Source organism: Halichoerus grypus, chromosome 13 (genome assembly GCF_964656455.1).
Source record: "Halichoerus grypus chromosome 13, mHalGry1.hap1.1, whole genome shotgun sequence".
NCBI lineage: Eukaryota > Metazoa > Chordata > Mammalia > Carnivora > Phocidae > Halichoerus > Halichoerus grypus.
This window is the reverse complement of record NC_135724.1, coordinates 73,591,218-73,616,313: the sequence shown is the minus strand read 5'-3', so window position 1 is coordinate 73,616,313 and position 25,096 is coordinate 73,591,218. Positions and strand designations below refer to the sequence as shown.

Below are 25,096 nucleotides of genomic sequence, written 5' to 3'. Positions count from 1 at the left end.
GAGAGGGCACCTCCGACTGGGCCCCTGGCCCTCAAAGGGTCACGCGGCGAAGGGCGCCGGGCTCAGGTGGGCACCTGGCGGGCCTCCCGGAGGGGGCGCCCGACCCCCCGGGGCTCCTTCCGGGTTGGCAGCGGCGGCGCAGGGGGCGGGGGGCCGCGCCGCGGGGCCGGGCGAGGCCGGGAACGCGCGCGCCCGCCTCCCGCCCGCCCTCCCGTCGCCGCGCTGGGAACCGGGCTCCGCGCGTCGGGGGAGGCTGGCGGCGCGGGCGGGCGGGGACGGCAGGCTGGGGGCGGCGACGGCGAGGGGCCGCGCGCGGAGGGCGCCGGGCGCAGCATGGGCGGCCCGCGGGCCTGGGCGCTGCTCTGCCTCGGGCTTCTGCTCCCGGGAGGCGGCGCCGCGTGGAGCGTCGGGGGAGCCCCGTTCTCCGGACGCAGGTAAGGGTTGCCTCCCACCACCTCTGTGCCCTGCCAGCCCCGGGGCCGGGACTCCAGGCACTCCCCCCCCCCCGCACGTCCCCCCAACCTCCGTGCAAGCCAAGGATTGGGAAGGGGACCTGGTCCCCCACTTCGGTGCCAGCCAGATGGGAGTAGGGACCTGGGCCAGCCCCGCTATCTGGAGGAGGCTCCCGGCGGTGCGGGGATCCCCGACTCCGTGTGTCCGGAGCCGGCATTCCCCTCCAGCCCCCTCCACTCCCCACCACTTCACCTCCAGAGCCCCAGAGGAGGGGGAAGGGAACAACGGGGGAGAAGCCCGCCTCCTGGGACTTCCATCGCCCTAGCTCAAGGGCCCCCTTGCCTGCACGGAGGAAAAGCCCAGCACATCCCCTGGCTGACCCTTGGGGAGCCCTGCTCCCTTTTCCCTGCTCTCGGCTTTTTTTAGTACCCCGGCTATTTATTTCCCTCGGAGGAAGAAGACTGGGGTGGAATTTCACAGATCCGTGGGTCAGTGGCCACCCCAGGGACCTGGCATTCTGTGTTCCTGCCGCTGTTTCTGGAGCTGGGGACATTCTCTCTGTTGGTGTTTGTGGAGCATCTCCCCAGGGAGGAGCCCCTTATTTGCAGTGTGGTCATTAATCCTTCAAGGACTGAGTAAGGTAGGAAGCACTGTCCCCATTTAGCAGATGAGCAAACTGAGACCCTAGAGAATCAACATAATCTTCTGGGCTCGTGGGCCATTAATAGAAGTGCTGGGATTCGAATCTGTGTCTCTCTGGCTGTGATAACAGTGTTTGAACCTGTCCCCTGTCCTGGCTGCAGCCCCCACCCCTGCTGGGGTCCCCTCTGGAAGGCCAGCCATTTGTCTGAGGCAGACAATGCTGAGTAGCCAGGCCTCTTCAGGCCTTTTCATCCCATTCAAAGGCCTTTCCCGGCCCCCGCCCCCTAGGGCCTCAATTCTTTAATTCTTTTCAGAAATTCCCTTTCCCAGTAGTCAGGGGCCAGCATGCCCCTGCTGGGCTAGCAAGAGCAGGTGACACGGCTAGGGCTGGAGGGCAGAGGTGGCCAAGGCATCTGAGGCAGGGACAGGCAGGTGGCAGATATCACAGCCGCCGCCACCTACCGTATGCTGACCGCAGCTGACCTGGGCTGGGCATTTTACCTGCATCCACCACCTCCAGAATCTTCCCAACTGCCATGGGAGGCATGCATTTTGATGGTCCCCCTTTCATAGAGGAGAAAGCTGAGGCTCAGAGGGAGAATATGACCTGCCCAGGGTATGAATGTGAACCCCGAGGATCCTAGGTGCCAAGATGACCAAGACCCTAAACTTGAATTCCCAGGGTCAGGCTCAGGATGATGGTGGAGAGGGCTTAAGGTCCCGACTGCCCTCCAACCAGTCCAGGGCAGGGCCTCGCAGCCTGGGCTTCTCACCGCCCGCCCCCCGCCCCCAGGGCTTCCTGGATCGGAGCAGGATGGTGGCCCAGGGCAGGTAGCTGGTAGTCCTGGAAGGCTCACAGTGGCCTAGCATCACCAAAGCCCTGTGGGCAACGCCGTTTTTCCCATTTTACAGATCCGACTGGGGCCCAGAGAGGGAGAGGCTGGCACCTCAATCCAGGCCAGCCAGTTTCCCAATCCAGTGTCCTTGGCACCCAAAGAGAAGGTGTCAGCTTGTGGGTCTGGGAGAGGTTTGCAGCTCGTGGTTAGGAGTCCAGGGCTCTGGCCCTGGCTCTGGCGCTCACTCAGTGTGTGACCTCAGGCAGGTCCCCTCTTTCCTCCCCTTGCCCCCTAACCACTGGCCTGTTCTGAGGGGGGATGGACCCCCACAGGAAGGACGAACAGTGGTTCCTGCTATCACTGACATTAGGTGGAGGAAGGGACCCCTAGCTGGAGGAATCTGTGGTCCTCAGCTGCCAGGACTTCCCCTTGTGGCCACGTCCCAGCATTGATGGAGGCATCACATCCCAGCCCTCCCTCCACCCCCAGCCCAGCACCCCAGGCACCCCTTGGCAGCCAAGGGATCAGAGGCAGAAAAGAGGCTTTGTGCCTGGGGAGGGGGAGGCCCTGGAAGGCATCCAAGGGGCTGCCCCAGCCCTAGGAATGTGGCAAGACTTTGAGACCCCCGGAACCAGGGTGCCCAGGGGCTGTGCAGAGCTGCCTTGGCTCACCCCTGCCCCCTGTCGGTCCCCCAATCCCCGCTGGGGCTGCTTCCTGCCCGCCCTGAGGTCCCTTCCCTCCTGAATCCCTGTTTCCTTTAATGACCCCATCTCAGCGCTGTGGTTCTTGAGTAGAAGCCGTCACCAGTGTCCTGGCCCAGGCCACTTCCTCCTGCAGGATGGGCTTCCTTGGGGCAAGTCCTAGAATCAAGGAGAGGGGAGAATTCTCTTCCCCAGCTCCTCTCCCGGGAGCTCAAACCCCAGCTCTGCGCCCACATGGGTGACCCGGCCACGTGACTTCTCTTGGAGCCCCAGGGTCCACCCCTGTAAAATGCAGAGCCTGGCAATCCCTATCCCAAAGTCAAGGGAAGGACCTTGCACGGAACGTGCCGTGCTGGGGTGTCTCTGGGAAGCCGATGGACCCCAGCTGTGGGGTGTGGGGTCCGCGTCCCAGTCTGAGAACAACAGCTATTAGCACGGGGCTATGCGGTGCGTGTGAAGTCTCCTCTGTCAGAGGAGATTCTGCTGTCCCCATCAGCAGATGGGCCGAGTGAGGCGCCGACAGGGTCAGGGCCTTGTCCAAGGTCGCCGAGTTAGGAAGCAGCAGGGCCAGGACTGGAACTTGGCCTTCAGAGTGGGGTTCTGGCTCTAATCACCCCGCCCCCACCTTGTACGTCTCCTTTCTTTCCTCTTCTTTTCATAACGGCCCTTGGCCCCTGGCCCGCTTGGCTGCCTCCTGCAATTAGCCCCTATCACTGTTCCGGATCGCAGCCTTGGGCCCCGCAGAGACAAAGTCCCCTGGGCCCCCATGGCAGGGGGTGGAGGGCAAGTGGGTGGGGGGTCTTATGGGGCGGCCCGTGCCAGGCTGAGCTGGTCTGGCCTGTTTTCTCTCCTCCGGCAGCCTCTGGGGGCCTGGGAGGTGCTGAGTGGGCACGAGTGGCAAGCCCGGAAGGGAAGTGCCTCCTCCCAGCGCCTGCCCTAGCCCCATCCCACAGGCTCAGCCTCGAGGGTTCTCGGGTACCTTCTCACTGACCACGTCCCAGGAGACAGGGCCCCCAGGGGCAGCAGGATTGTAGGCAGGCTTCCAAGTACTGTACACATCTCTGGGAACCTGGGTCCTGGCTCCTCTGCCCAGGCCCACTGTCTGTTCTTGGTCATTCAGTCATTCAGCAAACGTTCCCTGAGCACCCTCAGGCTGAGCCCCGTTGTGGCTTGGTCCCTGCCAGTGCCCTCCCTCGGCATCTGCAGGGAAGGGAAAAGCCCAGGGCTGCTGAAGGGGACCCCTGGAGGTGCCCCACCCCTCCTGGGACCTTAAGACTGAGACCTAACGGACAAACAGGAGTTTGCTGGAGCCAAGGGAAGGGCTTTCCGGGCAGAGGGACTCTGAATGCAAACATCTGAGGTGGGGGAGAGCCAGCACTTGGAGGGAGCGCAGAAAGCTGGAAGAGGGACAGCAGGAGGGTGCAGGAGAACAGCATGCAGGACCGGGTGGTCTGGGCTCACAGGGCAATGGGGAGCCATGGCGGACTGCAGACTCACAGCGGGCAGTGGCAGCATTAAGTCTGTGCTTTAGAAAGAGGTCCTGCGGCCCTGGTGGAAAGTAGACAGAGGGTCCAGCCCTCTTCCAGGGCTCTGCAGAAGATTGGATTTATCCTGGGAACAGCGGGGGCTGGGGTCTTCAAGGTCGGGGAGGGGTGGGGTGTGGTTATTGGTGACTCCCCACGCCCCAGGGGAGGGGCCGGGGGCTGACCTTGAACCCCACATAGCCTGAGTATCCCCTTCTGGCTAGTCAGCCGTCAGCCCCATATCTCCTAAGCAGGGGATTCAAGCAAACTCTAGCTCATGGGAAGTAAACCAAGGAGCCAGGCAGTGACCCACCTGGGGGCGATTTTAATTAAGGAAGAAGAAAATTGTTTTCTCTAGCTCCCACCCCCGGTAAAGAGGAGCAGGTCAGGCAATTGTGGGCAGTCCCAGGCCCACCTCCCCCAGCCCAGTCCAGGGTGTGGGCATGGAGGGAGGGGTATGTGCGCGTGTGCGTATGAGGGACAGCACTCAGGAAGCTCCCGCAAAACTTGCACTCTGAGTTTTATGCATGTTTCTGGAAAGCAGCCACAACCGACATGACTTTCTCAAAGGGGTTTAGGCCCCCCCCACAACAAACAAAACTCCAGGTTCCAAAGCACAGCTGTAGAGACCCAGGGGATCTAAAGGGCAGGGGGGCCTTTTTGAAATGTATTTTTTTAACTTTTAAAATCCCCACCTGCTCATTAGGAGAAAAATTGCCAGCCGGAGGTTAAGAGTGCAAACTCTAGGGTCAGATGGACCTGGGTTCCAACCGTGACCGTGTTGCTCATCCGGGGCGTCTGCGGCACATCCCAGACCCCAGAGCCTCAGTCTTCCCGTCTGTAAAGTGGTGCTCATAATTGGCGTGGGAAGGGCCCTGGCCCCAGCGCCTGGTGTGCGGCAAGCATGATAACCGAAGGCTACAGTTTAGTCCAGGTGACAGAGCGGAGTCTCTGCCCCCAGAGGTGGCAATTTGCCGCGAGCCTGTGATTTTTCCTACCTTTATGCACATATAGCTATGTACGTGCGTGTATGTAAAAGTAGTCTTTGGGCTTTCTTATTTGGATAGAAACGCAGTCGTTCTCCGCCTGTTGGTCTGCACTTGGGTTTTTCACTTAACCAGACGTGGTCTGCGCGGGGAGAACTTGGGCTCTAGCTCAGCATCTGGTTTTCCGTGTCTAGTCGGCCTGCCGCTGTTTAGGCTGTTCCTGGTCTTGCATCGTTCCCAACAGCGCTGCAACAAGCCCCTGTCACCTCTCCCGTGGGCTGGCTGGCCACCGGCTGCGTGGAGCTTCTGCCAGGTCATTGGTCTAAACAGAGCCATCCCTTCCCACGCTTTGCCTTTGGCGGGGCTGTTCCTGCCTCCTGGACTGATTCCAGGGTGACCGGACGGGGAGGGGACTTCCCCAGGGTCCCACAATGAGTTAATTGGCAGGTCCCTGCCAAGGACATGGTCCTCTGGGTGGGCCAGCAACCGGGAGACGGGATTTCGGTGGCGGCAGATGCCTCTGTGATGGCCCAGACATTCCAGGCGCTCAGCAGCCCTCAGCCTGCACAGGGTCACGGGCCCTGCATTTTTTGCCAGGGCTGGGGAAGGAGGGACTGTTTTAGGTGACCCTTTGCGGCCTGAGCCCACCACCCCACCAGACTTTTCCTTTGTGGCCTCGAGCCTGGGGTCAGCAGGTTCCCAGGTTGGGACCTTCACAGAACCACGGACCGTGGCTCAGGAGATGGGGAAGAGACAGGAGCTGAGGTCTCTGGGATGGAGTCGGCCCAGGCTGGGCCATCCACATTCCTGGGTGCAAATCCAGCTCTACCATGCGTCAGCTCTGGGACAGGAGCAGTTGTCTTCCCCTCCCTAGGCCTCATTTTACCCCTCTGTAAAATGTGGGGAGGTACCTGCCTGGCTCACCAAGAAGGTGAATGTAAATACCCTTAGCATACAGTAGGTGCTCAATATATGCAGTGCACTATGGATCATACAGTAGGTGCTCAATATATGCGATGCACTATGATTATTAATTGGCATTTGGAGAAGTCAGTCCTCCATGCTTGGAACATCTGGCTGTCCCACAGAAGGGGGACCCAAGGAGAAGAGAGACAGGGCCTCTCTTCTGTCATGCCAGGGGAGGGAGAGGGCAGACATGAATCGCCAGCTTCATTCAGCCTGACAGGGGTGCAAAGTGCTGCGGGATCCTGAGCAGGGAACCATCATTCTGTTCCCTGCAGCTCATCCCCTGAGACCTTCAAGCGCCCCCAGCACAGCTGCCCCCTCTAGAGCTCTGGATTCACCCCTCAGCCACAGTGCCACCGAGACTCCCACTGGGGCCCAAAGGACTCTGAGAGCTCAGGGGTCTCTCCATCTAGAGACTCGGGGCTCCTGGAGAGAAACTGGACCTCTTCACTCATCCCCCTGGGGTCCTGGGCAGGGGCTGTGCATGGCACCTGAGCTTCCTCACTGTGGGTCTCTTTCAGGAACTGGTGCTCCTTTGTGGTGACCCGGACCATCTCATGCCACGTGCAAAATGGCACCTACCTTCAGCGAGTGCTGCAGAATTGCCCCTGGCCCATGAGCTGCCCGGGGAGCAGGTGAGCGAGACCCTGGTGGAACAGAAGCCGGTGGTCCTATGCCCAATCTCAGCACCTCCCCTCCTGCTCCTGGGGCACCTGGAGGGCTTCCTGGGGGAAGGATTCCACCATTTACCCACATGCATTCACTTAGTGAGGCTTCACTTCTGGGGACAGGCCAGCTTGCAGGGACTCCCTGTCCAGTTAGTATCTGGATCCCCCCCCAACCTGGGGGGTTAGGAGGGATTGGAGGGGCTGAATCCCAGAATGCAGGAGGAGAGAGACTCCAGAGGGGCCCAGAGGTGGCAGAGGACCCCGGACGTTGTCCCCATGGACATCCAGGTGAGTGGGAAAGGCGGCAGAAGATTCTGTCTGAGTTCGGTCCCCTGGGCCCTTCTTTCAGCTACAGAACCGTGGTGAGACCCTCGTACAAGGTGATGTACAAGACGGTGACCGCGCGTGAGTGGAGGTGTTGCCCCGGGCACTCAGGGGTGAACTGTGAGGAAGGTAGGACCACCCTGAGGTGCGGGCCGGTGCCTTCCCTCGGGCGCGCGGCAGGAGCAGTGAACCCTTGCTAAGTCGGTGGGCGCCGCATGCTCAGCAGCGTGCACACCGGGGCCCACCAGTGAGGCATGGCTCGGACAGAGCTGGGGCCTGCTGGCCGCCCAGGTGTTGACCGCCTGCCTCTTGGGGGGCTCTCACGACCTCTGGAGAAATTCCACACATGCCGTGGAGCTCACATCTTGAGTCACACCGTCCCAGTCTTTCCTCCAAGCTTGGGGAAAACCCATCTGGACGTGTCCGTTGGATGTGCTCACAGCTCACAGAAGCAAAGCACCACTTTGGTCAAGGTTGGCACGGCTGGGATGCTTGTATCCGTCTTGCGGGTGAAGAAACCCGGGCTCAGGAAGGTGGCGGGTGTACAATTGCTAAGTGGCAGTCAGGGCCTGAGGGACGGGTGCACCACACGTAGTGCGTGTCCCACGTACGGGGGACACTCTCAGCCCAGCCCCCTCCTCTGCAGGCCACATGTGTGGCTCAGGGCCAAGCGCCCAACACCTCTGCGATGCGGAGGACACAGCCCGGGCCTCCCCACACCCTGGCCACATGCTCACCTGGAGAGCCCTCTCCTCAAGGGCACCTGCCTCTCTGCTAAGCAGTCTGGGTGCCTCCCGCCCTCACTGCCTACCTGAACCCCACCAAGGGCTGTGTTCCCAGAATGGCCCTCCAGACCAGCCTAGAACCAGCCCCGAGAACCTGTCCTGTAGGCACCTCAGTGGAAAGGGGCATTCGGGGCCCCCAAAGCAGCATCAGTTGCAAGACCTATTCTGATTCCAGAAACAGGAACATGTGAGACATGGCCTCTGGATCAGGAGAACATAATGTTAAGAGAAATCACCATTCATAGGTGCTTCTTGAAAGACTTACATGCTTCACCTCCCTGGGACCCCATGAGAGTCCTGGTTCACAGACTGGGCAACAGAGGCCCAGAGAGGTGGAGTTCCATGCCCAAAGTCCCACAGGGTGCGGGGCAGAGCTCACCACAAAGTGGGGTGGGGAGGGGGCCTGGCAGGTTCCCCTGTGGGGCTGCGGAGTCCCCAGTTCTGGTGGGATGGCCAGAGGGAGCGGGGGACTGCCCATGCCCAGCAGCGGTTCTGTAGAGAGAGGTGGCCACCAGGCCAGTGTGGGAGGGCAGAAGTGACGGGGAACCAGGAATGGGACCCTCCCCTCCCTGCTGGGAGAAAGCGGGCAAGGCAGAAGGGCCCAGGGGGTAGGAGGTGAGCCAGCCAGGAGGGGCTCCTGCCAAAGAGGCCACAGAGGAGCTGGGGGGGGGGGAAGGGTGAATCCCCGGAGTGGGGGGGCCACCTGGGCCAAGCAGGCCTGAGCCCAGGCAGGGCCTGCCCAGACAAAGGCCACTGTGTCCCTGGCTTCGCTCTCAAGGGCAGACCTTCCGAGGTCTACGGGGCCATCTTGGAGCTGGTGAGGGTGGGGGCAGGTGGGGGCAGAGCCTGTGCCCTTGAGTCCCGCAGCTGGCGGCAGTGCATCCAGAAGCCAGGATCAAGGCTGAGGGCTCTGGCAGGGGCTGGGCTGGGCCGCCCCTCACATCAGCCATCAACCTCGGCAGGGCCTCCGATCCCAGCCTGGGGACAGGAGTATCCAGGGCTTCCTGGGGCCAGGCCAGATCTGCTACACGCCAGCTGTGTGGCCTTGGGCCGGGGACTCCCCATGCATTGTGCAAGTCGTTGTGCAAGGGCACTGGGCTGGGGGGTGGGGAGGCTGCAGTGCAGGTGGCCCTCGTCTCGTGCCCGCTCAGAGGGAGGGGCACCCTCTCTAACGAGCACCAAGCGGCTGTGTGCTCTTGCAGGGCCTGGGGCTCCCCCACACTAAGCCTCAGTGTTCTCACCTGTGAAACGGGCAGGATACTAGAGTCTGCCTCCCAGGGATGTTTCAAGGATGAAATGCAACAGTAAAGACCCTGCAGGTGGAGTGACTGCCCAGGGTGGGCATAATGTGATGATCGATGGGACAGGAGGGGCCTCTCCCAAACCCATACAGTCAGAGCTCAGTAAAGGGATGCCCGGACCTGGATATTCTGGAAAACTGCTCTGCTAGGAGCCCTGGGAATGGGGGTGGGGAACTGTGAGGACATTGCAGGCCCATCCCAGGCCCTGCCCTTCCTCTGACAGCTGGGTTGAACCTGAGCTCCCCCAGCTGTTTCCCCTGCTGGTGACTGACCTCATAGTCTGCCCAGCACTGGGACATGGACCTGGGGCCACAGAGCTGTGTCACCGTAGCAGCCTGGGTGGCCTGAAGGAGGAGAGGGAGCACCCATCATTCCAGAATCCAGATCTAGATCAGCCACGCTTTGCTGTGTGACCTGGGGCAAGTCACTACACCTCTCTGAATCTTGTCTCTATCTGGAAGTCACCTGGATGGAAAAGTACCCACCTTGTACTTTATTATGAGCCGAAGGCCCCTGTGCTGGGGATTCTGTGATGGCTCTCTGGGATTATCCTGCCTCTGACCTCTGAGACCACAATTCTCAGTCAGCTGCTCAGCAAACAGGCCTCCCCATGCTTCCCCACCCCCATTCTCAGGGCCCTAGTCTCCAGATTCTTCACTCATTCACAGCTCTTAGCCCTGGCTTTCCCATCTGCAGAATGGGAATGTTCGCTCTGTGATGATGAGTGAGGCTGTTCTCTGATGTTCATGACAACCTGGGAGGAAAAGACTGGAATGGGCCCCATTTTACAAATGGGGAAACCAAGGCTCAGGAAAGTGAATGGGCTGACCTGGAGTCACTCAGCATGGGAAGAGCCAGGATTGGGACCTGCCTGACCAAGCCTCTGTTAGTGCCTCCAGCCCTTGGGAAGGGGGGACTAGACGGCAGGGAGGGAGACAGACTGAGGTCTCACCCGGCTGCCCACTCCCACTGGAAAACATTTGAGGAAGGGCCAAGGCCAGAAGGTACTCTGTCTGCTGGTCCTGACCCCCTGGTGGGCCCTGCTGAGGACAGGGCTACTGTGGCCTCCCTGTGATCCTGCCTGGGGAGAGTCCCAGCAGACAGATCTTTCACCCATCAGCCCCGTTGTCCGGATGACGTAAGTGAGGCTGAGAGGGCGTAGGTCTCATCCAAGGTCACACAGCAAGTAAGCTTTGCAGCTGGGATTCTCAGAGTAGAGCCAGGGCTCTGACCTGAGGTCTGCAGCATCCACCACCGCCCCCCCCAACCCGAGACCCTCCCGCAGTTACAGTGACGAGGGGAAGGAAAGCATCCCCTGTCTGCCGTGCCCAGCACCATGACTCATACTCACTGGCGTCATGCTATCGTGTCACGGTGCAGGAGGTCCAGATGTAGAAATCGAGGCTGGGAGACGGAAATGCCTTGCTCAGGGTCACATCCAGATTCAGAGTCCATCCGTATGACCCGGGGCCAGGAGTTCTCCTCTGCACTAGCACCAGCCGGGGACTCCCAGGGGAGGACATTCAGACAGCTGGGGCATCATGAGACTGGCGGAAGCGCTTCTCAGCCCCAACCCCGCGCAGACAGAAAGATAGAGGAGCTCCCTACCCCTCCTCTCCCATGGGATCCCCTGGAGTCAGGCGACCTCTGTGTGCCCCTCAGTGTCCCCACTGTCCTTAGCACACATGTCCCTTCCCCATCTGGGGACCCCCACAGCCCTTGTCTTCTGTGATGGGGAACAAGAGAGGGAAGAAGTTTGCCCGAGGTCACACAGCAGAAAAGCTGAAGAACAGATGGGAGGTTGGGGCGGCCTCACCACCTCTCCATCCCTAACTAAATGCCAGTTACAGGGCCAGGTTTATGCTTTGCTCTGAGGATTCAGGATCCTGTGGGCTCAGTGCTGCAGGAATCTGCCCAGGTCCGCCACCCCTCTACTCCACTCCCGTCTAGAAGACCTGGCGACCCCCATCTCCTGACTCCTGCCAGCCCATCCCCCACCCCCAGCCAGTGCCCCCCTCTCCACCCTCCTGGCTGCCCCGGTGATGTGCTCCAGCCCTGCCCTCCCTCCATCTTAGCCCCGGCCCACACTGGCCCTCTCTCCCACCCCACAGTCCGGGCAGCAGCTGTCCCCTCTGCCTGCGACCTTCTTAGAGCTGCCACCTGGCTACCATGGCCCCCATCCTACCAGCACTGCTCCTGTCTCTCCAGTACCTGACCTACGAATGGGAACCTCATCTTACCCTGAAGAGCGGGCCAGGCCAGACACAGACAGGCTTCCCAGAGGCCTGCCGGAGGTTCTCGGAGCTCCCGGCCCCACCCCTGACCCCATCCTTGGTTCAGGCCAACAGCAGCAAATATTTACATTTGCAATGTAACTTCCCAGGAGGACACCTGGCCGGGGGCTGGGGAGGCAGCATCCCTGTGGCTGTGGTCACTGGACCCGGCAGACCTGTGGGTGGCTTGTGCATGAGAAAGCCCCTCTCCCAGCGCCTGTCCACAGAGAGAAAGGCAGAGATGAAGCCCAGGGACACTCTCAACTTCTCGCATCTGCGTTCCCAGCTTAGCGTGGGGTTTGAATCCCCACCGCCCCACCTGGCTGTGCCGACAGGTAGCCTCTCCTCTCTGGGCCTCATGTTCTCATGAGGACCCAATGAGAAGGGGCTTCTTAGCTTAACCCTGGTCCTGGGCAGAGGAAAGGGGAGCTGCTTGTGGGGGCACAGGGCTCAAAACTGTCCATGATGCCGTCCTTGTGCAGATCAAGACAGGGAGTATGGAGTGATGAGAGCTTCAGGGGGGAGCTTTGGTGGGTACCTTGGTCTGTCTGGGAAGACTTCCTGGAGGAGGTGACATAGGACTGACCGCGGCCGGGAAGGGGATAGGAGGCAGTGTGTGTGTGTGTGTGTGTGTGTGTGTGTGTGTGGTACTGGTGGAGACCTCCCAGGTGGTGGAAAGTAGCCCACTGTCAGGCTTCCAGAATGGAGCTGGGGTTTGTGATCCTAGACCCAGCCTGGAGCCCCTGAGAGGGCGAGGTTGGGGCTGAGGGGCAGCCCTTTGGGACAGACCACCAGGCTGGGGTGAGGGGGGCTTTCAGCCTACTGGGGTCTGCTCCAAGGGCCCTAGCCCAACATCAGTGGGAAGGATGTGATATTTTTGAACAACAGAAGACCTCCCCCCAACCCTCGGCCTTTTCCCTACTGGGATTTGCTATGCTAAAGGACCATTTTACAACCTGGTTTGCCCGTTAAAGTAGTTCTGTCCATTTATTAGAATTTGGAGGAGTTTGGGGGATCGTTTTTGTGAATCCTGAAACCAAAACCGACATATTCTGGGATTTTTTTGGACAGTTTTGTTATTTCTTTAACTAACTAACTTCCTTCCTTCCTTCTCTCTTTCCTTCCTTCCTTTTAAAATTTTAACTTGCCATTACTTTGAGCCAGTTACATCTATGCTGATGGTCAGACCATGTTTTCATTAGCTTTTCTAGTTCTCTCTGGCTCTCAGTGAAATGCATGAAAGCAAATTGGATGAAAAGAATTTCCAACCACAAGTGCACAAATAACTCAGGGAACCCCTCGTGTGATGTTAGAAGATTTATGCTCATTTTTAAGACCATTGTGTCTGTTGTCCACATTATTTTGCCTTTTATTTTGTTTGCTTTGCATTCGTTTTTCAGCCGGCGACTCATGCCTTCATGAACAGAAGGTGTATTGAGGCCACGGAGGCCCTACTATGCACCGGGCACTTTTCCAGGCCATGCACAGGCCAGGCTAGGTCCCTGCCCTGGTGGGGCTCACATTCCAGCCAGACGGGGGTGACGGATGATGGGCAGCGGACTTGGGAACCGACACAGTTACAGGACACGTTAGAGGAATGCCGTGGAAAAACAGGGAAACAATAGCAGGGTAGCGGGGGTGGGCGGGCTGGGCAGATGCCCTGCCAGACTTCATCCCAGAAAAAGCCCAGACTTCCACGGGGTTGGAGAGACAGCGGCTTCTTTTGTTCGGCGTCCTGCAAAGGGTAATAAAATGGCCTTTTATGTCTTCACCTGGGAGCAAAGAGGGTGAGGAGAGCTCGGGGAGCCCATTCTCCTCTGGAGCCAGCATTCCTACTGGTGCCAGGCCTCCCTGCCTCTGCGCGATGGGCTGACTCAAGGTGCAGGCTGGCTCAGAGAGAGGTCAGGCCCTGGAGTTAGGCCGACCTGGGTTCAGGTCCAGGCTCCAGCCTTCTTGTTTTCCCCCAGGAGAGAGATTCCTATTCACTCATCCATTTGTCTGAGCATAGACAAATGAGGAGCTCTGTGCCTCAGTTTCCCCATCTGTAAAGTAGAGGTGATACTAGCACCCACTTGGGCTTTGGGAGGATAATGAGTTAAGACTGTATATGAGACGTGCTTAGTGGAATGTGCCCGGCCCAGAGTTAAGTGCTAGCTGTTATTACCTACTATATAGGATTGAGCTGGGGATATAAAGCACTTAACATTGGCCATGGCTCACAGTGTTATTCCCCCCTCCCCCCCCACCTGTCCCCAATCCCTGACCCAGTCTCGGGCTGCCAACCTGCCTCTTCCTCTGTCCTGGGTGAGATTCACTCCCTGCTCTGGGGCAAGTCACAGGTCCCCAGGGAGGGCGTGCTGGGGCTGCAGGCCCAGTCTGAGCAAAGGCCCCATGGTGAGCAGGGTCTAGCGGCCTCCCTGCTGGGGGCTGGCCAGAGGCACCCATCTGGTTTGAGTTCCCGGCGCCTCACTCCCTGCACTAACCCACAGCCTGGCTCTGAGCTGCCGGGCCAGCGCCTTATTTGGGTCTTCTCCCCCCCCACCCCCCGGACGGCACTTGTGGGGCCTTAAAAGGCAGGCCTGGGGGGCGGAGGGGGGCAGTTGCTACCGCTGGCTCTGGAGCCCCTCCAGCTGTGGCCCTGCCCCTGGCTTGGCCAGCCCATCCCTTTGGCTGTGGAGAAAACCAGGCCCCCAAAGCCAGACTGGCCAGGGCGGCCGGCTCTCCGTAGGGGTGGTGGCAGGGGTGGGCTCCTGGAACACAGCCCCCCTTGCCCTCCCAGGCAGCCAGCCTCCCTCTGGTTTTCATTTAAAACCAGGGCTGGATCCAATTCTGTGTCTTCTTACCAACTGGGGCAGGGAGAGGGTGGACAGCGATGTCCCAGCTGCCTACTGCATGCCCCGTGCGCTGCTTCACACACATCGCCTTCCTCGGGCCTCACACCAGCCTGGGAGATGTAGTGGCCTTAGGACCCCATTTTACGGATGGGAAAATAGGCGGGTCCGAAGAGGACAAGTCGTACAGGTCAGCGAGTAGCAGGGCTGGGACCTGGCCTTGCATCTGTTAGCTCTAAGTTCTTAACCCATGCAGCTTGCCGGGGTCCCTGGGGAAGCCTCACCATGGCCCCCACCCATTGCCCGCCGCTGTCCCCAACCCCATCAGGTTGGCTGTCTTGTTCCAGTTCAGCCCAGCTCATGCTGTGTGATCCCGGGAAACTGTCCCACCTCTCTGGGCCTCTGTCTCCCTCTGCGCTAAGGGGAGTAGGGATCCCTGCTGGGGCGACAGCGGCAGATGGGCAGGGCGGGGTCTGAAACAAGAATGGTGTAGGCCGGCAGGGCCCTCACCCCCGTTGTCCCTCAGTTGCAGGCTCGTCTGGCTTCATGGAGCCCAGATGGTCGGGCAACGCCATGCGACGGATGGCGCTTCGGCCCACAGCCTTCTCAGGTGGGTGCCGGGGCAGCTGCTTGGGGTCCCTCCAGTTTAGGGGAGGCCTGGTGGGGGCCTGGGCAATGTGGTGATGGTCCTGAGGCCGGCTGGGTCCCCCAGTGGAGGGTTAGGGGGCGTGCCCACCCCAGGGCCCTAGAGGGAGTCCGACCTGGGCCCAGCACCCCAAGACCCATGACCCCCAGACTGGCAGACGCGGGCCCAAGCCCCCAGTTTCCTCTTTTTATTGAAACGATGCTTTTCTAAGCGTCTGCAATGAGTGAGGCACTGTGCCAGGTGCTTTCCATTGTCAACTCATTTAAATCTCCCAGCCCCAGGAAAGCATCATTGTCCCCATGTTAAAGAGGAGGAAGCTGAGGGTCAGAGAGGAGATCTGCCCTGCCCAAGGCCCAGAGCCAGGAAGGGGCAGCGCTGGGACTCGACCCCAGACTTTGTGCTCATTAAGGACTCACCGCACCCTTGCTCTGAGCTCAGTGTCCTCAGATGTGAACTGGAGTGACACTCGTCCCAACACCCAGGATCGTGGAGAGACGAGCCTGTAAGCACTAGTCCCAGTAGGTGGCCGCTGGGAGGTTGAGGTTGCATAACGGGCCAGAACTGCTACGGATCACTTAGGGGTATCGCTGGGGAGGCCAGAGGAGCTGGCCGGTGGCTGTGGAGGGAGGGATCAGAGGGGGGCACCTCTGAGGCCAGCGCAGTCCAGGCTGTGATGTGTCAGTCCCCAAAGCCGGCAAGCCCAGGCCAGCCCCACCCAGGGGGAAGCAACAGGATTTCCTGCCCTGGCTTCCAGGGAAGGAGGCATCTTGGATGCCAAGGCTGCAAGAGGTGGGTCCCTGGTTCTGCTCTGGAGGCTCTGGAGCCAAAGGAAACCCTCAGGGCATGGCTATAGCCCCTTCCCTGCGCTGGGTCATCTCATGGGGTGGGGTCATCAGGTGTCTGTCCCCTTGCTTCTATTCTGCCCCCCACCCCGGGGCTGAGGGGCTCCACAGGGAACCTAAGACACCTGGGCCCAGCGTCCTCCCTCCCTGCAGGTTGCCTCAACTGCAGCAAAGTGTCAGAGCTGACCGAGCGGCTGAAGGTGCTGGAGGCCAAGGTGGGTGAGCAGCTGGCCCTCCCACCCCCTCCCGACACCCCCACACCCCATCGGCTCATCATTCTCACAGTGCAGCTGAGCTGAGCTTTAACACCCACGAGCAGGTGGCCTCCCTAGCAGGCGCCCACCACCCTCCAGAACAAGCTAGCCTCCCTGCCGTGCCCTTCCCCAGGAAGCCTGCTCAGAGTCAGGTGGCCTGCCTGCTCCTTTCCCCGGGGAGGCCTACGAAGGTCCCCTGTGCAGCCCCATCCCCATCCCAGCCAGAGATTTGCAGACATCCCCCAGAGCCCATGGCCGGGTCCCCTACTTGCCCTGTCACTTTTGCCCTTTATCCCCCCACACCCATACCACCATAATAATACTATCTTCCCAGTTTCCAAAGCAAAACATCTTTGGGCATCTCAAGTTATTTCAAGATAAAAAGGGTTTAGCAATTAGAAAGTAAGACATTCTAGGGGCGCCTGGGTGGCTCAGTCGATTGAGCGGCCTACTCTTCATTTCAGCTCAGGTCATGATCTGGGGGTTGTGAGATGGAGCCCCGCACTGGGCTCCGCACTCAGTGGGGAGTCTGCTTGAGATTCGCTCCCTCTGCCCCTCCCCTGCCTCTTGCTCATGCGAGCACACGCACGCTCTCTCGCTCTCTCTCTAAAATAATCTTTAAAAAAAGTAAGACATTCTAAATTTAGAAACATGAAAAACTCGGAACTGTGAAAAACCTACCAGAAAGCCATCTGCAGCAGTCACTTGTGTCCCCAGAGGGAGCAACGGTCAACATTTAAGCATTTTTTCTTCCAGATTTTCTAAGCACACATAGAGACGTATATACTTAATCTGCATATCTTTTCCTCCGTCACTCTGGGAATTTATCTTAAGGAGAGTCGATGTGAAGATGTTTATCAAAATGTTAATAATGGATAGGGAAATTTGGAAACCAGACGGCCGAAGGGGTGGTTGCGGAATTAGTGTGCATGGCTCGGTGGAATACCAGACAGACAGCCATCCACAACACCTCCATTTTGTCACGTGTCAGGGGGAAAAACCAAGCTTCTGAACAGCATGTGCTAGAACCCCGGTTATGAGGTGTGGGAGCTCCAGGAAGCCCACACTGCTCCCTGGACTTCCTCCCGAGAGAAGCCGGTATGAGGGGCTCAGTCTCAGATCTGAGGCATGGTTCTCCATTCAGGGTCTGCCCAAGAGTTTCAGCTGTTCTCTGGACGGGACCACACGACCCCCCACTCCCAGTCAGTGGGCATTCAGCCCCCCACCTTTTTAAAGATTTTATTTATTTATTTTAGAGAGAGAATGCACGTGAGCAGGAGAGGAGGGGCAGAGGGGGAGGAGAGAGAGAATCCCAAGCAGACTCTGCGCTGAGTGCGGAGCCCGATGAAGGGCTTGATCTCACAGCCCTGAGATCACAACCTGAGCTGAGATCAACGGTCGGTTGCTTAACCGACTGAGCCACCCAGGCCCCTCTGGCCCCTGTTTAATCCTCGGTCAGTGGCTCAGCAGACACCTCTGACCTTTCAGAGGCTCCCCCACACTGGGTCCCAAAGTGGTTTTGTATACACCCCAGGGCCTCTAGTTCATGTCAGACCCCCCCAAACTTCCCTCCAAATTTAGTAAAAATCCTTCCAGCCTGTGGTGCTCTAAGAGACCAGGAGAAGTTTCAGATTATTGATGCAGGTCAGTGTGGGAAAAACCGCACAGCCCAGCAAACACAGCGACCCAAAGCTCCACTTGGGTGGCAGTGACCGCGTGTATTGGCTTTCCTAAGGATGAATTGTGCAGTTTGAAAATCAGTCATTTCTGAGCCCTGGGTCTCCACTCCAAGCTGGGTTCTGCTGGGTGCATGGGCCTACCGCACCCAACACGGGGGCCCCACAGCTGGCCTGTCCCTGGTGAGACCCTGGGACCTACCCTGTCTTCCTCTTCCTCCACAGGTGGCGGTGCTCACTGTCACTGAGCGGGCAGTGCTCCCAACCCCAGCTGCCCCCGGGGACCCCGTCCCACTCTGGGGCTCCCCAGCTGCCCAGGGCAGCCCCGGGGATGAAGGCCTCCGAGGTGAGTGGGTCAGTAGGGGGCATGCTCCCATGCGGGAATGAATCAAGGGAGTGATTCCAGTCCCCACCCTGCTACTGACTCCCAGCTTGACCCCCTTCTGGGCCTCGGTCTTCCCGGTTCTCCAGTGGGCCTGAGGGGACAGGGCCCGGCAGCCCCATTGCCCCTGTCCCACACAGTGGACCTGGGGGCAGGGACCCTGGATGAAACTGACCCCTGCCTACCCCCCTGCCCCAGGGCTACCGAGAGCCAGAGAGAACATGAGGGCCCCATTGCTCCCTCGAGATGGTAGGGCTGGCTGAGGGGCTGGGGCCAGGGTCGGGCAAATGCTGCCAAGCTGATGAACTTTCTCCCCCAGATCGAGCTGGTGGCCAGGGGCTTCCTGGGCCCACTGGCCCCAAGGGAGACACTGGCAGCCGAGGCCCAATGGGCATGAGAGGCCCGCCAGGTGAGTGCCCACAGCACTGCCCCTACCCCCAGCTATCCAGGTCAGCCCTGTCAGTGAACGCTTCCTTGGCCAAAGGTAGCCTTGGCCCCTTCCACCCACTTGTGTCTCAGCTCAGCACCCCTCCACTTGCGCCTGGGCTCCCTGAAGCCCTCTTTTGCATTCACTGGACCCATGCTTCCTGGGCACCTACCCTAGCAGGCTCTGAGCTGGGCACTGGGGTGGGGTCAGATCAGTCCCTGCCTCCTGGAGCTCCCAGACCAGTGGGGAGGGGGGGCCCAGGCAGTGGAGAAACAGCAGTGCCTCCCACCATGTGACCAGGGTTCTTCTGGGGGATGTTGCAGGTATGGGAGGCCCAAGGAAGGAAGCGTAGACCCAGCCTGGATGGGGTGAGGGGTGGAGAGGGCTTCCTGGTAGGAGTAACATCTTAGCTGAGGCCTAAAGGATGACTTGAAGGGGACACCAGGCAGAACAAAGGGAGGACTGATAGAGGGAACAATTCATTCAGAAGCCTGGAAGGGAGAGAAGAGAACATTCTGGAAATCAATATTTCCTAAGAATCTACTGTGCACCAAGTGTCCATTGTCCTAAAGCCCCTGAAGAGAGCTGTTCATCCCCCTACATGGCCAAGGAGGTCAGAGCCTGGACAGGCCTGGGCCTGTGGCCTCTGGAGCCCTCTTATACCCCATGCCCCTAGGCTGCCTTGTCCTGCCCTCTTGCAGCCACCCTGGGCCTGCCTGCCTCCTAGATGCCCACCAACTCCCTGGTTCCATTGTAGGTCCTCAGGGCCCCCCAGGAAGCCCTGGCCAGGCTGGAGCTGTGGGCACCCCTGGAGAGAAGGGACCTCCAGGCCCACCCGGGCCTCCTGGTCCCCCGGGGCCCCCTGGGCCCCCAGCCCCTGTTGGACCACCCCACACCCGGAGCCCCCAGTATGGTGAGTCCTTCGGGGGTCACGAGAGATGATGGTGGGGTGGGGGCAAGGTTGGCATAACCATCACCCCAGTACTGCGGCCATCTACCAGGTACCTTCTGTTTACCAGGCTTGCCTTTGGTCAGCTACATGTCACCCAGTCTCCCAACAGATGCCACTGTCCTCCTCTCTTCTCAGATGAGGAAAACTGAGGGCCAGAGAGGGGAGATCACATAGCCAGGACTTGGGGGTTGGGGGGGCTGGCTTCAAACCCAGGCGTCCTCCAGAGCCTGTGCTTGGAACCACCGGCATGAGGCCCTCCTGCCAAGCCTTGGAGCTGGCCAGGATCCAGCCCTCAGAGCACCGGAAAGCTCAAGGCCTGGCAGCAGGAAATGAGCTCTGTGCTCCCTGGCCCTGTGCTCAGAAAGCTCCCCCCCACCCCCGCCCAGCGGGGCCCTGACGTGTATCCTTCGCCTCCTCCCCAGCCTGACCTACATGCGTGCTGCCAGTGGTCAGAGCTTGGAGGGCCAGATTCAATCCTACCTGTGCCCTATCTCTGGTGTATGGCTGGGCACCATTCCTGTATTGCCCCATCCTGCCGTTCATTCCATCTCACCACTCCTTCTCCTTCCCCAAGCCTCAGTTTCTTCATCTGTACAATGGGGAGACTGACTGTACAGTTCTCCCAGAGCTCCATGACCCCCATGCACAGAAGCCCGGCACAAAGTAGGTGGTCAACAAACAGTAGCTTTTACTATTATTCCCATTTGACATATGGCAGTTCAGGCTCAGCGAGGTGGAGTCTTGCAGGATGTCACCAGCTAGACTGTGGTAAGGTTAGAACCCAGGTCTCCCTGCCTCCTGGTCCCGTGTGACCAGTACTCTCCACACTCCCCACCCTTGGAGCAGTTGCCTGGTAGCCCCAACCACACTGCAGGTTATCCCACAGGGCAGTCCCAGCTGGCTTCGCAGAGGTGGCAGGTAAAGACTGACTGTCATACTCCAGCCCAGCCCTGCTGACTCACCATCTTTCCTCCTCCCAGGGGACCCATTACTGTCCAATACCTTCACTGAGACCAGCAGCCACTGGCCCCAGGGACCAGCTGGACTCCCAGGCCCCCCAGGGCCCATGGGTAAGTTGAGTCCAGGTCCAGGGTAAGGGGTAGGGTGGGGAAATGGCAGAGGGACTAGGGCTGTGGCTCTCAGGAGGGAGCGGATGGTGGACTTCCTGGCATTGTACTTTGTTTCAGTCCTGAGGACATCCTGTCTTATTCCAGGTCCCCCTGGACTTCCTGGTCCCATGGGCATCCCTGGGAGTCCTGGACACATGGTGGGTAGTTCTCCAGTTGCTCTCATTCATCTGTCCATCCATTCATCCACCCACCCACTTAATCAGTCCACACATCCATCCATCCATCCATCCATCCATCCATCCATCCTTCATTCATTCATTCAAGCATTTATGGAGCACTTAATATGCAAACTACTTTCCATAAATCTTTTCATTCAGTCCATGTAAGGAGAAACAAGTATTGTCAGCACATGCGGCCAGGAAAGGTAGAGGTTCTTGACCTAGGGCTGCTGCCAGCACATGGCAACTTCCGGATCAGGGCAGGGACTCTCTGACTCCAGGGCCATAACTCTGAACCCTGAGCTGTACAAAGTCACTGCTGTGTGCCAGGCACTGGGAGTGTGATAAAGAACCCAGAGGCTCAGGCCAAACTGAGGCTCCCTCCTTGACCTCTCTGCCCTACCAAGTCCCTGCCCACCCCATCCTGCCTCAGCACAAGAGTGAGGCCCTGTCTTGTTGCTCAGGGACCTCCAGGCCCCACTGGACCCAAAGGAATCTCTGGCCACCCAGGAGAGAAGGGAGAGAGAGTGAGTACTGAGGCAACCCTTGGTGGAAGATTCTGGGGAGTCCTGGGGTCCCTGGGTCACACCACCCAATAGCTGACTTTGTACCTCTCCTCCCTCCCACACAGGGACTGCGTGGGGAGCCTGGCCCCCAAGGCTCCACGGGGCAGCGGGTGAGTGATGCTGCCCCCCTTACAGCACCCCCTCCGGGATCCCACAGGTCCAGACCCTGCTCTGGCTCCTTGCACTGCAACCAGAGCTCCCGACTCTCCCTCCTGTCCAGGGCATGGCCCATCTCTCTCTTTCCTTGTCTCTGGGTCCTGTCAACCTCTTAGGATCGGGTCACATCCCTCTCCCTCACTTGGACTCTTTGTCTCTGTATCTGTTTCTCTGTCTCTCTCTTTCCTCTGTGTCTCTGTCTGACACTCTATATTTCTCTCTTTCACTCTCCATCTTTCCACCTATGATTGTAGATTTGTCTATTTCTCCCTTTAGTTTGGTCAATTTTTGCTTAGTGTGTTTTGAAGCTTAGTTATTAGGTGCATACATGTTCAGGATTTTAATGTCAACTTTATGAAATTAATATCTTTCTCTCTAGTGATACTCTTTGTTCTGTATTCTACTTTGATACTAAAATAAACACACCAGCTTTCTTATACTTAGCATTTGCATAGTATATCTTTTTCAATCCTTTTGCTTTCAACCCTGTCTTTCTATTTAAAGTATATCTCTGGTAAACAGCATATACTTGGGACTTATTTTTTAAACCATCTTGACTGTTGAGTTCATTTACACTTAATGATATGTAGAATTATTGATACGGTTCCATTTGTCAACCATCTTGCTATTTGTGTTCTATTTACCCCATCTTTTTAATTTTTTCCCCTTTTTCCTGTCTTCATTTAGATTGAGTACTGTTTACAGTCCCATTTTATCTCTTCCAATGACTTTGTGTTACTTTTTCACAGTTGCTCTCAGGATAACAATATGCATCCTTGACTTATCACAATTTGCTTCAATTAATATTATACCACTTCATGTATAAATAGGAATGTTACAACTGTATAATTTGCCCCCTTCTAACCTTGCTCTATCACTGTCATATATTTCACTTCTGCATTTGTTATAATCCCAACAATGCATTGTTGTTATTGCTTTAAACAGTTGACTTTGAAAGAAGTTAGGAAAATAGTCTTTCACATCTACCGACATATTTATCATTTCTAATGATTTCCTGTAGCTCCAGATTCTATCTGGTATCATTTGTCTTCAGCCTAAAGAATGTCCTTTAGCTCTGCCTGTATGGGTCTGCTGGCAACAAATCCTCCCTGCTTTTATCTAAAACTGTCTTCATTTTACCTTAAATTTCTTTTTAAAGATTTATTTATTTATTTGAGAGAGAGAGAGCAAGCACATGGGGTGATGGGCAGAGGGAGCGAGTCATCAAGCAGACTCCCTGCTGAGTGGGGAGCCCGACATGGGGCTCAGTCTCACAACCCATGAGATCACAACCTGAGCCGAAACCAAGAGTCAACCACTTAAGTAACTGAGCCAACCAGGCGCCCCTCCCTTAATTTTTGAAAGATATTTTCAATTGGATATACAATGATAGTTTGGCAGTTTTCCTCCCTTTAGCACTTTAAATATGTTGTTCCATGCATGGTCTTTTGGCTGACATAGAGAATTACAACTTCTCATGAGAAGTTGGCTGTGGTTCTTGTTGTTCCCCTGCATGTAATACGTCTTTTTTCTTTGGCTTTTAAGATTTTCTCTTTACCTTTGGTTTTCAACAGGTTGATCATGAGATAGTTGGGTGTGATTTTGTGTTCATCCTTCTTTAAGTTTGCTAAGATTACTAGATCAGTAAGGTTGCCAGGATTTTTGTTTTGGTTGGTTGTTTTGTTTAATTGATAAAGTTATTTTTAGAGAGCATTTTTGGGGGTTCACAGAAAAATTGAGCAGAAAGTACAGAGAATTTCCATATACTCCCTGTCCTCAAATATGCCTAGCTTCTCCCACTATCAACATCTCACATACAACGGTACATTTGGTACAACTGAATCCACATTGACACATTATCACCCTAAGTCCGTAGTTTACATTAGGGTTCCCTCTTGGTGTTGTACGTTCTATAGTATTGATAGATGTATGCTGTTATGTATCCACCATTGTAGTATCATATAGAGTAGCTCCGCTGACCTAAAAATCCTTGGTGCTCTACCCTTCATCCCTCCCTCCTCACTAATATGCTTAAATTTAAAGTTCCTCCATGTCTTTTCATGGTTTGATAACTCATTTCTCTTTAGCTGTAAATAATATTCCATCATATGTACCACAGTTTATTTATCCATTCACCTACTAAAAGACATCTTGGTTGCTTCCAAGTTTTGGCAGTTATGAATAAACATCCATGTGCAGGGTTTTGTGTGGACATGTTTTCAGTTTATTTGGGTAAATGCCAATGAGTGCAATTGCTGGATCATATAGTATGTTTAGTTTTGTAAGAAACTTTTCTGTAAGAAACACACTTTGTGTGTGTGTGTGTGTGTGTGTATGTGTATATGTGGTGAGAACACTTAAGATCTCTCTTAGCAAATTGCAGTTATACAATACAGTATCGTTAACTACAGTCACCATACCGTATGTTGAATCCTCAGAACTTAGTCATGTTGTAACTGAAAATTGATATTCCTTTATCGACTTTCCCATTTCCCATCCCCTGCCCCAGGCCCTGGCAACCACCATTCTACTCTGTTTCTGTTTCTCTGTGGTCATTTTTTTTTTTTTTTTAAGATTCCACATATAAGTGATACCATGCAGTATTTGTCTTTCTCTGTCTTGTTTATTTCACTTAGCATAATGCCCTCCAGGGTCATCCATGTTGTCACAAATGGAAAAATTTCCTTCTTTTTTAAAGGATAAATAATGTTGCATTATATACATACATACATACATATATGCATACATATATACACGGCATATTTCATTTATCCATTCATCCATTGACAAGCACTAAGGTTGTTTACATATCTTGGCTTTTGTGAATAATGCTGCAGTGAACAAGGGAATGCAGATAATTCTTTGAGATAGTGATTTTGTTTTCTTTGGATAAATACTCAGAAGTGGGATCACTGGATTGTATGGTAATTCTATTTTTAATTTCTTAAGGAACCTCCATTCTGTTTTCCATAAAGTCTGTATCAATTTATATTCCTACCAACAGCGCACAAGAGTTCCCTTTTTCTCACATCCTCACCGGCTGTTCTTCTCTCTTGGGTTTTTGTTTTGTTTTTTTTTATAATAGACATCTTAACAGGTATGAGGTGATATCTAAAGTTATGGTTTTGATTTGCATTTCCCTGATAATTAGTGATTTTTTTAAAGATTTTATTTATTTATTTGACAGAGAGGAAGAGAGCACAAGCCGGGGGAGTGGCGGGCAGAGGGAGAGGGAGAAGCAGGCTCCCGGCTGAACCCTGGGATCATGACCTAAGCCGAAGGCTTAACCTACTGAGCCACCCAGGTGTCCTGATAATTAGCGATCTTGAGCATCTCCTTACATACCTATTGGCCGTTTATGTATCTTCTTCGGGAAGATGTCTATTCAGGTCCTTGCCTATTTTTAATTGGGTTATCTGTTGGGTTGTTGTTGTTGTTTTCCAATTGAGTTGTATAAATTCCTTATATGTTTTGGATATCAACTCTTTATTAGATAGGTGTTTTGCAAATATTTTCTGCCATTCCATAGATTGCCTTTTGTTTTTCTTTTTCTTTCTTTTCTTTTCTTTTTTCTTTTTTTCTTTTTTCTTTTTTTTTGGTTGGTTTCCTTTGCTGTGC

The 25,096-nt window shown here is 56.2% G+C and overlaps 1 protein-coding gene and 1 long non-coding RNA gene across 13 annotated transcripts in view; one reads left to right on the top strand and one right to left on the bottom strand.

The window, feature by feature from the left end:
- The first annotated feature begins 277 nt into the window (after positions 1-277).
- The window catches only part of EMID1 (EMI domain containing 1), a 45,351-nt gene continuing 20,532 nt past the window's right edge, over positions 278-25,096 (top strand). For 4 of the 12 annotated variants that reach the window (XR_004926835.2, XM_036123092.2, XM_036123093.2 and 1 more), the window contains exons 1-12: positions 278-434; positions 6,629-6,742; positions 7,125-7,228; positions 14,816-14,899; positions 15,931-15,992; positions 17,933-18,053; positions 18,409-18,498; positions 19,274-19,429; positions 20,449-20,538; positions 20,683-20,735; positions 21,221-21,283; positions 21,388-21,432. Coding sequence is in view for 11 of the 12 variants with exons in the window: in XM_036123092.2 (XP_035978985.2) it covers positions 334-434; positions 6,629-6,742; positions 7,125-7,228; positions 14,816-14,899; positions 15,931-15,992; positions 17,933-18,053; positions 18,409-18,498; positions 19,274-19,429; positions 20,449-20,538; positions 20,683-20,735; positions 21,221-21,283; positions 21,388-21,432 (1,083 nt within the window). In the remaining variant the exon portion in view is untranslated. The remainder of the gene's footprint in view (positions 435-6,628; positions 6,743-7,124; positions 7,229-14,815; positions 14,900-15,930; positions 15,993-17,932; positions 18,054-18,408; positions 18,499-19,273; positions 19,430-20,448; positions 20,539-20,682; positions 20,736-21,220; positions 21,284-21,387; positions 21,433-25,096) is intronic. The other 8 variants (XM_036123097.2, XM_036123098.2, XM_036123099.2 and 5 more) reach the window with 4 other exon arrangements.
- Positions 12,798-15,978, bottom strand: LOC118555176 (uncharacterized). The gene is made up of 2 exons (XR_004926838.2): positions 15,352-15,978; positions 12,798-13,193 (listed from the first exon to the last, which is right to left on the bottom strand). It is a non-coding gene; the product is annotated as an uncharacterized LOC118555176 (long non-coding RNA).